Genomic DNA, 16049 nt, shown 5'->3' on the forward strand with positions numbered 1-16049 from the left:
CCATACATATATTGTCTTCATTTGTTTTATCAAACTGCTACTGTATTTCAGTTTTCTTTTTGATTTTTTCAGTTTAAATTTTCTTTAAAAGTAACAACACAGAATAGTGTATATTAAAACACAAAAACTAGACTGCATTTGCAGATTCTCTGAATGTTCTTGTCTCCCGATTTCCACACGGAAAAGAGGATGGATCAGAAAAAGCAGAGAGAAAGGGTAAACAAGGCAATAAATTGAAAGAAAAAGTTGTAATAAGAAAATTATGTATTTATGCATACAATATGTGAGCATGCCACTTTCCCACAGAGTCCATCCCTGTGACCTCTGTGGTACAGTGCAGCAGGCGGGTCAAACCAGATCAATATATCAGTGACTCTTATCCTTGTTGTGTATTCAGATGAAAGGAAACACAACTCTATTAGACATTTAGGTATTACACAGACAGTAAGGAAAACTACATGTAGTGAGTCCTAGTGGGACTGCACAGGGATGATGTGGTGTCCTTATATTTTTTTAAAACTTCATAGCTTTCATTTTATACCATATGTGGTTAAATAAGGTAAAGGTTTGTGTTCAGGAATTTAAAATCAATCGCAACACCTGTTTGAATGCAGAACTAACTGATGATTACGGATTGCTTGCTTGATGGATGGATCAATGGAAACAGAGGAAGCAAAGTTGTTGTTTTTTATATATAAATCTGTGTCTGTGTTTGGGGCTTGTAGAAAAACACGAGGCATTAGCAGAAGGGGCAGTGCAGCTGATATTTTAACGCCTGTTTCTGTGCACTCACCTGGAGAGCCTGATAAGACTGTCTCCATCTAAATCAGCTGCACAGCAGGTGCAGCTCCACAGGCTGCCAGTCAGCCTGCTTCCCCCAGCTGGGAGCTTTGCTCATAGGGATGTTGGCAGCAGGGATCTAGGCAGCACAGCTTGAGTTGAGGATGTCTGCTACATCCTTCGAATTGACTGGCTTGCTGTTCTGTTAACCTATAGGAGTACTGTGTACATACAAATCACACCACTGCCTATTTGTTGCATACTTAATGTGTTGATCCTTTTTGTCCCTGTCTGTGTGTTCTGTTTGTAGGCAGTGCCGAAGCCCATAGCCATGGAGCCATGCTGGGGAAGCAGAGCAGGTGTTCTCACAGTGCTACTGTACCTGCCCAGAATCCCATCTGGAATACCTCCACCTGGACAGTCTGGTAAGATCCTTAGACAGTAATAGACAATATGCAGTACAGTATGTTTTATGTTCAAAAGATTGAGAAATTCTAAGAATGATGGGCGGTATTTGCAATGTTATCTAAGAAACTGCCAGTGACGTGTTATTTAAGGACCTGAACCTTCTGCATACATCACTGCAAATTTCTAGTAAACTTCTGCAGTGTTGTGCATGGTTTTATTTTTTATTTCTTTGTTTAAGGAGGGTAGTGGAGTAGTAATTTCCATGTTTTTTTCCTTCCAATATATTCTCCACTAAAGTTTTACACAGTTTCTCTATAAGATAAACAAAAAACTGCTGCCTTGGCCATATTTTGTGCTGGCAAATTTTAGAAGGCAGGTTGTACATAAAGAACAGCTGCAGTAGTTGCAACTATCAACACAGTATTTATGTCCACACATCCATCTCCAACGACCTATGTTGCTTTTTCGTGATCAAATATAACAAATACAAAGCCCCACACTGGTTATTTCTCTGCTTTCGTTTGATTCTCACCGCTGTAAACTAACAGCTGTTTCTGAAACCTGAATTCCTTTGTTACTGCCACAGAAAGCATTCACACCATTATGTGATCTTTTACAAGGTGAGCTGAACGATGTTTCAAAAAGATCCAGATGCAGCAAGCTGTGCTTCATATGTGCCTCGCAGCAGCTCCCCATCAGCTTTTTTGTAGAACAGGCTGTGGCATTATAATCAAAAGCCGAATAAACACTAAAATGTGATGGCATCAATGGCATCATCAAAAAGATGTCTTGATGTTTCTTGGTTGCCACCATTAGAACAGACTGCTGCCATGAGCAGAGCAGAAGGGTAGCTTAGTAGTTTGTTTCTAAGTCATTTAATAGCCCAAAGGTTAAATCTTCAATCCCTGATCTTACGCTCAATCATGGCAGAGCAAAAATGTGTTCTACTTACACTGAGTTTAATGTTGAAACTGTAAACCTAGAGGTAGGGCTCATAGTATCCTGTGTGCAGAGTCTGTGCAGGTTATGCTCTGCATCAATCTGTGGCAATTAAGGGAGAAACAGCGCCGTTTCATTATTCCTCAATCCAATAGTGTTTAGTTCAGCACATGTAAATCGGGATTCGAAGTGTACCCACTGACTTAGTAAAATACAAATCTGGGATTTAATTAATTTTTTCTTAAGTTGTTCTTTTGTTAATATTTGGACTTCTTAAGGACATTCATAACATAGCAACACAAGAAAATCTTAAGCAGGTTTTAAGAATCCCATCTATAGCTTCAAGACTTCTAAAGAGATCTAAAACCCTCAAGTGTCCTAGACTTAAGTTTTCCCATTATGATGGCAACACAAATAAGGTTTAGTCAGGAAAAGATCAAAGCAATGGCAGATAAAAAATGAGACCAAGTAAAAATTTATCTTATAGGGTTGAACAACAAAATAAAAAGTGCATTCAAATCATGATTCTGATAGCAAAAGATCCGAGACAAGACGGGCTTAAAAAAAAAAAGCAGCTCCTTTGTTGTCCAGTATCCAGGAATCCTGCGGTCCTACCTAATTTAAATGTGTTGACTTTACCTAATTTCATGTTGAGTTGATATTTGTAGCAACTGTTTATCACATAACCAGCAACACGCTTGTTCATTTCCTCTTGGAGTCCCAGCTTTAGCCAACACAGTTCCTTTCCCCTTCCTGTGGAGCTGTAGATGTTTCTTGTCTTTCATGTATCTCTTTGTATCTGACGCACACACATTAGAGATAGTGTTTGATCTACTAGAAAATGTTCAAAATGTATGTTTTTTTTCTTTAAATCAAGATATTGAAATGTCCTTAATTTCAGTATGTGAAGAATAATGAATTATTCAGAAAGACTCTTGACATATGGCATGTTAAAGTTGGTCTGATGTGGTTAGACCTGCCTGGTTTTCCTCCAACACTTACTGTTGGATCAATTGTTCCCCTCAATGAGACATCCTGACTTTCCGCTGTCTGAGCTCATGTTGCACTATAGACGGGTGACATGCGATATCCCCAGGTCGCTCCAGTCGACCACCAAACAGCTGTGGAAATCAGTGTAAAGACAGCAGTGCTTTCTTTGAGACCTGACCAAAGCTTGCAGGGATGTGCACTGTCAGCATGAGGTCAATCTTCTCTCTCTCCAGCTCATCTTCCACCTCAGTCAACCTTTCATACTTTTCTCGCTCAGGCATATATATTTAATCTCCCCTTGTATTTTCCTTTCCCCCTACAGCCTTTTGGTTGAAGTAGACTGTATGTAACTGAAGCTGGTGTCGGAGGCTTTTGCTCCTCCAGGCAGGAAGTGTTGCCTTCAATGCGATGAGTACCTTGATGACGAAAACAAACAGAGCAGACAGAAAATTGACCACTTTGCAAGAAAGCATTTTCTCAAGGTTGAAAGATCCTGCAAAACATAGCAACAGTCACTGGAGTCTAACACAGGGGAAGGAATAAAGCATTAAAGACCCAGAAGTAATTATGCTAACTATAGAGGAAACTAGAGACACTAAAGGTAACACAAGTGTTTCATGAAAAAATGAGGACCAGAAAGTAGCCAAGAAATGTTAAATTTCTCCTTTGTGTGTCATTAGGCCATCCATCAATTTCCTGCCATTAATCTTAGCCAACCAGTCCATAAATAACAACAACAACAACAACAATAATAATAATAATTTGCCCCACCAGGGGCAATACGAGGCTCATTGTTCCAGTCAGGCTGCTCTCTGGAGAATGTTTAGGCCTTTCTCATCACAGTGGAACAGCAGTTATTGTTACCAGTGTTTGAAGTCTGACATTGTTACTGTTGCTCTGATTACCACATAAGCACACACAGACAATCACAGTATTCAGAAATACAAACGAAATGTAGAACATCAACACAACTTTTAGAACGCCACATGAAAGTGCTTCAGTAACAACAAATTTCCCGCCTACTATACACTCATGCTCCTCTCCTGCCAACCTTATGCTCCCTAGAGAGGCTCTTGTGTAGGGTCAGACAGCAGTCCCCCATTGATGTTAGCATGTATGAAGGTGAAATCACTGCAGGCTTGCTCCACCCACCCTCTGTGAAAGACACTTCAAGAGGAATCTATGATGAGCGTGCCCATTTTAGCTCGCATCATCTTTGTTTTCTTCTTGTCCTGCGTTGCTCTGCTCCCTCGAGGTGTTACCATTAACTGACCCTTTACATGTAAGAGCAGGAAAGAACAATGGGAAACAAAATGAAGCCCCATGTTTACAGCTCACAGTTTCTCAGCTTCCTGTAAAGAAAAAAAAAAAAAAAAGTAGAATAAATCCTGCTTACTCTTTCCTTATTCTGTAATGTTCCATTACTGTTCTTCGAAGGCGGGGGATAAAAAATGTCCTCCACACAGGTTCTTTCAGCCTGCAGGAACTTATCCATAATTCTAGTAACTGTACAACGTAGTACCTGGTATTTTTTTCCTGTGTGTACACTGCTGGACCTGGGAACCATTCTACTTTTTGGTGCTACATTTTTGTAGTCTTACTCATCTTGCTTAATATAACGTAGGTGCACTATAACTGGTGTAGATACGTGTATGCTAATTGGTCATTAAATGGACAAAAAGGCGTAACGCTAACAAAAACAAGAGCTCTTAACATCAACCTTTAAAAAAACACAACTAAATAACCTGAAGTCTATTAAAAAAGCCAGAGGAAATTATAGTTTTGACAGGTGAGAGCAAAATAGAGAACACTTCACAAAAAGCACAGAAAGAAAAGGAAGAGGCTGAAAAAAAATGAAAAGACCACAACAAGGTGACACTGCATTACCAACCACTACCCAGCAACTAGTACTTCACTTCAGAGTTCCTGTTAGTGCAAATGTCAAGAGAAAAATGCCTTCGATCTACATGATTTCCATGTAGTGGAAGGTATGTAGTTACTGTCCAGCATCCACTTAGTCTTACATAATCAGCACAAAAAACACTGATCAAAAAGCACCTACTGAGAAGAGCTACATCACCCTCCAACTCAACTAAAGATATTCTGTAAATCACCAAAAGACGTCATTCCAAGCTGATATGTGGATTTTTTTTTTTGAAAAAGTAATTGTCTCACTTTTCATTATCCAGACTCCAGCAGAGAAGACATTTAATTGCAATCAGTCCCTAAGTTGAAAAACGTCATTTACTGTACCTGCAGCACATCTGGTGCATACTGCAGCAACTACGCGACAAATGGCGCATTTTAAGCATTAAGCCATTACGCTGTTCTAAGAGGTTTCTTTATTTGAGCCGAATTTGATTTGGTTTTCACCCTCTTTCAAAGCAAGCAATAGATGGCGCACAGATAAACTGGCATATTGTTCAAGCATTACCCAGGGTTCTGCTAAACTTATGATAAAGAGAGCGTACGCCTAAAGGCAAAGCTCCTGCTTTCCTGGTGAGTCTAGTGTCCAAGTCTGCAGTCTCATTTTTCGCTGATTAAATCCAAGCAGTTACTCTTTCTGCTTGGAGAGGTAATTTGGGAATCTGATGAGTTTTAGAGTGTGACATGTTGCACTGCATGAGCTGCAGAGCAGTTCTACTTTCCTGCACCGCTACAGTGTAACTGCACTCTCCATGTATCACAGGATGGTGTGAGTTTTTATCATGCTGCATGAGCTAACCTCTGCATGTGAATCGTCCTTTCTGGATAGCAGAAGAGGCCTCCAAAAGCTCCCGTGTCAAGCTCTTGTTTCTTCATTTTGATCCAGCTAGACAGAAATACAGTGACATTGCAAATAACACAAAGATCACTGTGTAAAACCAAATCCATTTCTCTAATAATAGATTCACTTTCTGGTCCAATAATTCAACCAGAAATCCTGAAAAGTCAAGTAAATAGCGGGCGACCCACTCCAGTTAGACCGGCTGACAGCTGTTGTCAGCCAAATTGCAGTGGACAACTAACACATGGTGCCTGCCTCTAAGAGCTCAGCGCGACAGCTTGACCACTGTGTGACTGTTTGACTGATTCAAAGTCACAGTGGCCTGACATGATGGACAGAGCAGGAGAAAAAGGCTGACAGGATGGGTGACATAGGGGAGAATGGAAAAAAATAACAAGAGATCGTATTTTTGGCTCCAGCCACCACTTCTCCGTCTCTGCATCCCAATTCAATTGAACTTTCTCATGTCAGTTTTACCCGTTTCTGCTCCATGTGCTGCAGCTGGTGTCTCCCCCCCCCTCCCACTTTTTTATTATTTGGTACATAAAGCGGCTCTATCAATGATATTAGTGGATTTAGCAGAGTGCAACTATTCTCAGTTCAATGCAGCAGAGTTCAGGATGGAGAAAGACAGACTGTAGGCTACATTTTCTTCTCAGGCGCTCTCCTGAGCTTAGATAGTGGGTCAATAGAAACAGAAGCACAGCACTATTCACAGCCGCCTTTTCCTGCACTAATCTGCCTATTCAGCAGCACAGTTAGGCCCTTGAATATATGAGAAAAGGGGAAAAAAGAGAGAAATACAGGTACTGTAAGATGTTAAGTCTTTCAAGAGTAAAAATAGAAAAAGCAATGTGACAGACAAAGAGAGAAAGGAAGACTTCAAAGACAGTTTTGATAAGAAGCAGAACCAAGTTTCTAAAATGAATTATGTGTGAAAACAAGTAGAAAATTGGCGATACATCAGTGGTTAGAGAATTGTTAAGAACGGAGCCCAAGGTAACACCTCTTTGTTAACAAAAACAGATTTGCACAGTAAGACAAATGTTGTAGGCATCCATCCATCCATACTTGTTCCATCCATCCATCATCATCTTCTTACCCAAAGTCAGGTCATGATTGCAGAGGTCTAAGACGATATTGTGACCAATGTTTTTGGCTTCTCGTGTAGCATCCTGAGGCATTCCCAAGCCAGATACATCATGTAATCCTCCAGTGAGTTTGGAGTTTAGATCTAGGGGCTTTGCAGGAAAACATGCACAGATGCCAAAAGTACCACAGCTGACTATTTTCTCAGACAGCAGTTTTGTGTTGTGCTCTCTAAAGTTGGATACACCCAAAATGAAGTTCAGATAAAGTACATTTTCATTCTCTTGGTCATAATATAGAGGTAATGACTAAACGTGAAAAGTGGAATACAATCTTGCCTTCTGATTCATGTTTGAAAATCATTTGGTATCATACCAGTATTACTTACCCATCTCATGTTCCATTTTACCATCATTCGCAGATTTCCAGATCTGAAGTGCAAATCAGAACCACATTATCTGTAAAAAGTAGAGGCGATTCTGAGTTTATGAACCCTGATACCCTCCTCACCTCAGCTGCATCTTAATCCTGGCACATCACAATGCCACTAGAAGTTCAAAATCCACAGCACCTTCCACAGGTTTTTGTGGACAGTATCCACAGTGAAATTCTGTCATTCCATAAAGCACATGTTGAATGGATGGTCAAACTTGGGGAGAGATTTGGGAGATAAGCCAAACCCCTCTAAAAGGCTTCTCTTTGCCTTGTTCCCTCTCTTGAGAAAGCATCTTTTGCTCATTTTGCTCTATCATTCTCACGTTGGCCCTCTCCCGAAAGGGAAGAAAAATTCAACTTTATTATCCCTGAATAGGGCAAAAATACACCACTATGGGAAAAAATGATAAGAGTTGACACATTAATAAAACACTTTCCTAATTTAGTTAAGCCTCGTTTGCCATATTACTCCTTGATGCAGTATGATTGTGCAGGGAGCAAACAAAGGATTTATAGAAATATTCTGCAGCTTTATTGAACAGCTTAGTAGATCCACAAAGCTGGTCAGAATGTGCCTAACATCTCTCTTTGCACAATTGTTGTTTGGAAACAACATTTTAGCATTTCCATTGTGAACACTTAAATATTTTAAAAATCAATTTTAAAACCGCTAAGCAGCAGTTTCTTTTTAATTCTAGAAGTAACAATGAAATTGGAAAGCAACTGTCTGTTTTTTTACCTCAGGACCAAAACAATGGATCGACTTTCATGTCGTTCTACTACATGTATAGCTACCTGTTAAAACTGTGTCTAGATAGGGACCCTCTGAGACTGCTTTCAAAAGTGAGGGGAAAAAAAAGTGCGTAAATTCTTGAATCCTTTGTTTAAATGCCAACATTTACAGCAGAAATCAACATCTTTAGGGCCTAGTCTCCAAAATGGTTTGGGTCTCTTTAAGTAATTACACAATGTTAGGGTATGTGAAACCAGGAAATGATCCCCTGGGTGTTCCTCAGTACAGGGACTTGATATGTACATTTCTAACTCCAATAAAAATAATACCGTGAAAAATACTCAAATAGAGGCTTCTACATAAATATGTGAAATGTGTTTTCAAGCTATGTTCATGGATATACAGAAAGAGCAATGCAAGCTGTTACATACTGACAGCTGGACTGATGAAAACAAGAATGCATTTGTTCTGTCAGACGTAAGAACAACAAGTGCAAAATGCAGCTGAAACTGTTTTTGTGTTGACAGGCCAAGATGTTTGTAACATTAGCTCAGCTCATAGAGTGAGACCAGAGGGGTATGCTAGAAAGAAAATGAATAGGTTAACAAGCTTTGTTGAGCCTAAAGCCAAAGTCTTTAGTGTCACAACGATGGCTCTCTTTACCTGGTTAGATCATAATAGACATAAGCTGCACGGAGCAGATCAGATTTAGAGCTTTGGTTTAAAATCCACAGGAAATGCCATGTTTTCACAGATTCTTTTATTTATACTATGCGTTAAGTGTTGTATAGACTCTTTGCTGTAGGAATATGTTTTATACAATGATCTCGTAAAGAATGTTGTCACAGGACTGCATTACAGTAATGGATGCCCCATCAAATTCACCCCCAGAGCAGAGTGTACAATGGTCAGAGATTATTAAATGTTAAGGTTTATGACAGTACAATTAGAAAAAGACAAGTAAGGCTTTTTAGGAAGGGATGCCAGGAGAAGGCCTCTTCTCTCTAGAAAGAACACAGGAGCACAGTTTAGTTTTACAAAGTTGCATCTGAAGAAACCACAAAAGCTCTGGAACAATGTCCTTTGGACAGATGTGACCAAAGTGGAGCTTTTTGGCTATAAAAGATACGTTTGTTGAACAAAGCCATATGAAAAACTGTCGAGGGTAATGATTTAGACTTGTTTTGTAGTTACTGGATCGGGTACACTTTGCATTCACCTTAAACTCATCTGCATACCAAAGTATCCTGGAGTCAAATACTGGGCCGTCTCTCTGACAGTTCGACTCAGTCATGCAATGTGACACTGTATTTTAAATGGTAAAATGGTAAATGGCCTGTATTTATATAGCGCTTTTACTAGTCCCTAAGGACCCCAAAGTGCTTTACATATCCAGTCATCCACACATTCACACACTGGTGATGGCAGCTACATTGTAGCCACAGCCACCCTGGGGCGCACTGACAGAGGCGAGGCTGCCGGACACTGGCGCCACCGGGCCCTCTGACCACCACCAGTAGGCAACGGGTGAAGTGTCTTGCCCAAGGACACAACGACCGAGACTGTCCAAGCCGGGGGTCGAACCGGCAACCTTCCGATTACAAGGCGAACTCCCAACTCTTGAGCCACGATCGCCCCAGTGGTTTTACTATCACCACTGAATGGAGCAGAGCTTTACAGTCACAGCAGTGCAAACTGTGTATCACACTATTATAGAAATCTTCCTGTTTTCAGTTGGCAATGCAGAAAATGTATCAACGTTTATATGCTTGATCCTCATCTGCTGCCAAGTCTCTTTTACATTGCTCAAACTACAGCTAATAGAGAAGAGATTAGAAAATTGATCAGTTAGAATGGTATGCTATTTATCACTAACAGCCTTCAATGAATAAAATTGATGCCTGATTAAAGCGAGATTAAATTAAACACATTTCCATGTCTCCTTTATTAGGCGGGAGGGTGTGAGACCCAAAACCAAGTAAGCTTTACCGTTTAAAGTTGTGACTAAACATTAGCACCAAAAGGACAGAATAGAAAAATAAATATTAAGCCAACTTTTATTTATTTTTAATTTACATGCTGTTCTTATGAAAATAGATTTAAGAGAGAAAAGTGAGCTCTCTGTGTTTTGGGCTTCAATGCTAATTGTTCTTAAAGATTTTTAAAGAGAGAGACAAAATACTTCTTGGATCTTATTCTATACCCAATGATTAAATTTCTATCGACCTCATTTAACTGTCTGGCTATTATAAATAAGCACATTTCTCAACATGAATTTTTATAAGCAGACTGCGTGTCCTAAAAGGATTGCTGTAGCTGTATTGTCCTTTTCTTCCACTCTGTGAGTTGACCTCTTCAAACCCTCCTCCCTACACCCCACTGTCACCCTCTGAGTGTCAGACTTGAGAGCTGCATGACAGGAACTGGAGGGCAAAGCTTGGAAACTCAGCTCCATTGACCCAGAATGGATCTCCAATACTTTGATCCTCTCCATCTTTGAAACCATCTAACCCACTGGGATACGCCCTCCTGTCACCCCCCACTCCTCCATCTGTCTGCTTGTTGACTTTTACCCATTGTGTGGCATTTACACACAAACAACTCCTGTATTTATTGTGCAGGTTTGAATGATGAAGTCTTAACCCTTATCTTGTTTTTCCTTTGCCACTTGCCGTTTGTTTTGTTCCAAAATGCGGGCGTACTATTAAATTGATGGACATCATTTTAGAAGTGTATACGGATCAAGTAAGAGACTCAAGGTCTTGCTGACTTTACAATTTTATCAGATACATTTAAAAGACAAACGCAGCAAAGGAAATTCGAGGCAAAGTCAGCTCCCCAATGAGCACCACTGCTTGAATTCATGTAGCCACTAAAATGACTGCTTTTCAACTTTAAAGACACATGGTTTTGGTTTTGTTTTACTGTTGGGCATACTGTTCTGCCTTTTTGTCCTCTTGGCTCTAATACACTTAGAGATATTTAAATGTAAATTTGTGCACTTCAGATCTCTAAGCAGGCGTGAAGAAATCCTCCACCAAATGCTGTCATGTACTATTAATGTAAAGCATCCTAGATACCTGAATCCCAACATGTGTACTTCAAAGCCACTGTAGCTATGTGTCATGTTTACTGAAATCTGTTTCGTGGATCTATTAATATTTGAATATCAGTATGTTGCTGTTTGACTGACTTTAATTTACGTTGGCTTCATTGAATGCTGATAGCTCTGTTCTTCTGTTTACCACTGCTCTGCATCCTCAGCACGCTTCCCACTTTCATTCAAGGGGAAACACAAAACCAAGCTTTGATGTTTCTTATATAGGAGGGCCTCACTGTGAGTTTTGTGACCAGGTTAGCAAGCAGGCTCCGCCTGTCACAGATGTTTTCCAGCTGCAGTCCCAGTTTTCCACATCGGGCCTGTGTCGATATGTGTTCCTGGGGAATTTTGTCTCCTGCTAATGACCCTATTAGTACATCAGGAGTTGGAGGGGTCTGTGCATGTTAGGGGGGTGAGGTGGGGTGGGGGGGTTAATGATGCGTCAACTCACCTGACAAAACAATCACGTTAATGTGCTCGGTTACCACGGCAGCAAATGAGCACTTGCACTCACCTGCAGCATAATTTGATTACTTTTGACCAATTTAATTTTGCAAATGGAGATGTGTGTGTTCACCTGGAAAAATCAACACAATTATGATGGCAATTTGTCAGAGGTGAAAGCTTTTTTGATGGAGGAATATTCAGATATCACGTTAGAAAATTAATTCGGTTTGCTTTTTCACTCTGTGTGATCTTTCATTGTGAGGCCATGTGTTTGATAATGTGCAGATGCAGTGCATGTATGTAGGTAAATGAAAATGGATCAATGTTCCACAGAAACATTACATTCCTGCTGCGTGTGTCTTTTTATAAAGTTCTTGTGGTAAGCAAATAAGTTGCAAACAACCAGGTAACAAACCTGTGACAGCAGATTTAGGAAATGTGAGAAATGCCGCTTATTATCTGTTGTGCTCATGTTTTTCATTTGATTATTTATCAAACACTTCTAAACCCTCAAGTTTCTTTTCTCTTCTCATTGAGGGGAATTTAATTTAACCTCCTAAGACCCGAACTCTTCCACGGCATGCATTTTTAATTTCTCTTTGATATTTGGGCATATTGGGACCCGATGAATGTAAAAAGAAAGAATTACCAGATTTTTTTTTTTCTACCTGATTTTTGTTTCTAAGAAAAATGAGAGCCATATATGAGGACATTTGTTTAAAATTTCAATAGAACAGTGGCAGTATAATGTCCTCATAAGTGGATATCAGTAGGGTTGGGTATCGTCACTGATTTCTAGAATCTATTCGAATCGGGGAAATTTTGCCTTAGACAGTCAGAAATATTATAATTCAGTTCATGCAGCATTACATTTCCATATTTTTATATCTATAAAAAGAAAGCTGACACTTGCCAGATTTTATCAAATGCCTTTGTGTCAAAGTAACTGAGGATAAAACTAACTGAGGTGATTTTCCTGGCCTGGGATTTTATAAAAATATTCTGCAGTAGATCAAAAACGAAAGAAAACCCTTAATCAACATATGAACATGACCTGCTGCTGAAGTGAAGCAGAGCAAAGTTACAGAGGTTTGATTAGAGACACGCCTAAGAGTTTTGCAATTTTGCCTAGTTTAAAGTTTAAATTTGTTCAGTATTGAACAGCAGAAATTAGGCTTTCTTTTCGGAAGTAAGTAAAAGAAGAAAAAAAAAAAACCAGCGGCCGATAGCGCTGTAAACAACGGTAGACTTGTGCAACTTGTGCAGAAAACAGAGATTTTTAGACGGGAAACTGTTCTTGAAGTACACAGAGAGAGAGCTGTGCATGAAGTGTGATTTTTATCGTGGTGGAAGCAAAACAGCAAAAGTCAGAGGGAATTCATGACGATGTTTATGTGAAGCGTAGTTTGGATCTTCTTTTGCAGTCAATATTGTTTGGAGAGAGATAAAACCTGCAGCTTTAGAATCAGCGCAAAAAGGGCATCAACACAAAGCGCGAACCCGCCGAGACATCAGAATCAGTGAGCTGTCGGCTTTCAGCCCCGACCGTGTCCGTGCCTTCGGGTGAGAAATGCGACATGTCACTGATTCTGATGCGTCGGCGGGTCCGCGCTTTGTGTTTACGTCTTTGTGCAGAATCCGGGTTCCTGCTATCATTTACTGTTTTAGCTGTTTGGTGGTTGTTGAAATTTTGTGAGGTTTAACCTGAGACTCTGGTGTTTGGGGCAAAATAAATTTATATTGAAAAATCGATTCAGGATTTTAATGAATCGATATCACGTTATCCAAGCCAGAATCGATTTTAATCAATAATCAAAACCCACCCCTCGATATCAGGCCCTTGTAGAGTATTTTGGTCTGAATAACTCAAAATGTGATGTCCACATATGTGGATGCCAGGTCGTAGGAGGTTAATGCAATAAATATGTCTTTTTGCTGTCCCAACAATCTAAAGTATATGAAGCCTTAAAGGATGTGAAAGGAGTTGTTTAAGCTCTTTTGTTGAGCTTAAAGACTTCTCAGATTTAAATAAATTAAAGAATACTGGAATCTGTCTTTACTATATTCAATAAATATTGTTTTAAAATTCCAATTTAAGAAAAAGAGGAAAATCCAAGCACACAGCTCAGCGTTACCAGTGGCACTGCATAGAATAAGCATACAAGCAATACAGCAATAGCATGGGCGTGTATTTACTTCACAGACATGCAGAGAATCTGCAACAATCCTTGCTGGAGTTTAAAGCAAATTACAAATTACCAAAAGTCCAAGAAAAGCCAAATCCTGTATGTATGGTCGCCAAACAAGCATACCTATGAAACTATTGCCAACAAAAAACAAAGAGCCGTAATGAACCATATTCCGACACACCATGTGCTGCTAGCTGATCATCTGCCTCCAATGTTTTTTGGAAGAACAGAGCACATTACCGCTCGCTGCCATGTTTGCCTGTGTCAGAACTTGCAAAATACTCATAATACTGTGCACAGGTGAATGCACACTTAAATGCATAAACTTGCAGAGTCATGTACACACTGTCACGCACTGTGTAATCGGCTTTCCCCTTTCCACCCACTGGAGAAAAAAAAAATATCCCAAGAATCACTTGAGTGTGAAATGCTGAAAACATCCTGCATCCAAATCATATCAAGAGCACGGCAGATTCCTTTTGCTATTTGCCTGTTTTGTTTATTTGGCTCCTGCATGCCGGCAGATTGAGCACTTGTCGTAATGACCATGCATTGTCAGGCCCACGGTTGTCGGCAGGGAGAGGACTGGCTGTATTGACAAAGCTGCCATGACTCTAAAACCACATTAACAGTACAACTGCCAAACTAACACAATGCTCCGAGGCATCTGATGCTTGGTGCATCCATCCTGATGTCTGTAAGCCCTGCTGTGGAAACCGAGGCAAACTTCACTCACAGAAGATGTTTTTAGAGGTGTGACATCCTGATGGATGGTGAGAGGGAGACAGAGGGAAAAGAAGGAAAAGAGACACAATGGCGGGAAGATATACTTCACTGACCTGAGCGCTATCCCCGCTGCCTCCTACTGAGTTCAGAAAGATGTTGTGAAGAGGTGCCTATTGAAAAGATGATGCATCGCCACATGCTAAGGAATTTCACCTTGATGTTTTCTCCCATAGGGCCAGATTCACTAACTCGTACCACCAGCACCAACTAGCATTAGATATCGTTCTATATTTACAAACAGAGTGCAGTGATGGACCCTCTGTCAAACGCATCAGGTTCCTTCCTCAATGCACAAAATATAAGATGGAGAATATTTAACTTAAGCATACAAATTGATTTACTAACATTTGTGCCACACAATTTACATAATTGTGCCAACATTTATCAGATATTTTCAATTACTGAAGCCGGTGTTCATTAAAACGACTCTCTCTGCCAGGCTACATTTAATTACATTAAATGTAGGCCTACATGCAACATACGTATGACCTATATTTATATGTTACTGATTACAATTAACAAGCTGTGCCTTTCTTGTTAGTAAATTACCTGCAGCTGAATATCATCTCTTAGTTTGTGACCTAAATTGCACAGGTCTTGGCAGTTACATTGAAATGAACTCTGACTTTATTTTGAAAACAGCAAAACTTTTGTAAATTACCTGCAAAACTAACCACAACTATCATTACTATTTCTAGATTGTGCTCACATGCCAATTTGCCCCATCTAGTAAATCTGGCACAGCCTCTTTACTTTCATCTGTCCTATTGTTTATTTTTACCATCAGTAATAGTTTAATATTAACATTACTGGAAATCATCCCTGAGAGGGTTGCATCAGGAAGTACTTCTGGCATAGAAATTTGCAGAATAATATGCAGATTCATCTGCTGTGGCCAGAAAGAAGCTTTATTAACATTATTAGATAAAAGAAATAAATCACAGTCCTCCTTTCACTTTGGGGGTCACCACAGCATCTATTTCCATCTAATCGTATCTGTAGCATCCTTCTCTGTTACACCAAGCCTCTGCACATCCTCCTTCACTGCATCCATTCAACATCTTTTGTCCAATATAACTATTATCCCTCCTGTGCAAACCCACCCTCATGCCCAAACCATTTCCAAAACACTTGACTTGAGCTGTCTCGCTGATATACCCACTTCTGTTCTTGTCCATTCTGGTCATTTCGACATCTTCAGCTGTGCTACCTTTAGCTTGGCCTTCTGCCTTTCTGTCAGTGCGACTGTGAATATATGAAAGTCCAAACGAGGATAAAATAGCACTTCTCTGATCAAACTCAAAAGATACAAACAGGGACTTGCTTTTCTAATGACTATAAAAATAGAAGGTACAAATTTAGATCCTTTTTTTTTTTTTTTTTTTT

At 39.8% G+C, this 16049-nt stretch overlaps 1 protein-coding gene and 1 long non-coding RNA gene across 6 annotated transcripts in view; one reads left to right on the forward strand and one right to left on the reverse strand.

Moving 5' to 3' along the window:
* The window catches only part of atrnl1a (attractin-like 1a), a 312323-nt gene that overhangs the window by 293721 nt on the left and 2553 nt on the right, over positions 1 to 16049 (forward strand). For all 3 annotated transcript variants that reach the window (XM_005935428.3, XM_005935430.3, XM_005935432.3), the window contains one exon: positions 1091 to 1205. In XM_005935428.3, the coding sequence (XP_005935490.1) occupies positions 1091 to 1205 (115 nt within the window). The remainder of the gene's footprint in view (positions 1 to 1090; positions 1206 to 16049) is intronic.
* The window catches only part of LOC102311187, a 24908-nt gene continuing 10060 nt past the window's right edge, over positions 1202 to 16049 (reverse strand). Inside the window, exons 4-6 of one of the 3 annotated variants that reach the window (XR_316625.3) lie at positions 7362 to 7431; positions 6987 to 7125; positions 1202 to 3533 (exon numbers count right to left, since the gene is read on the reverse strand). This is a non-coding gene — a long non-coding RNA (uncharacterized LOC102311187). Of the gene's footprint in view, positions 3534 to 6986; positions 9146 to 16049 lie in introns of all 3 variants that reach the window. The other 2 variants (XR_006054674.1, XR_006054672.1) reach the window with 2 other exon arrangements.

Source organism: Haplochromis burtoni, unplaced genomic scaffold (genome assembly GCF_018398535.1).
Source record: "Haplochromis burtoni strain Fernald_Lab_line unplaced genomic scaffold, NCSU_Asbu1 Contig_106, whole genome shotgun sequence".
In the NCBI taxonomy this organism is placed as follows: domain Eukaryota; kingdom Metazoa; phylum Chordata; class Actinopteri; order Cichliformes; family Cichlidae; genus Haplochromis; species Haplochromis burtoni.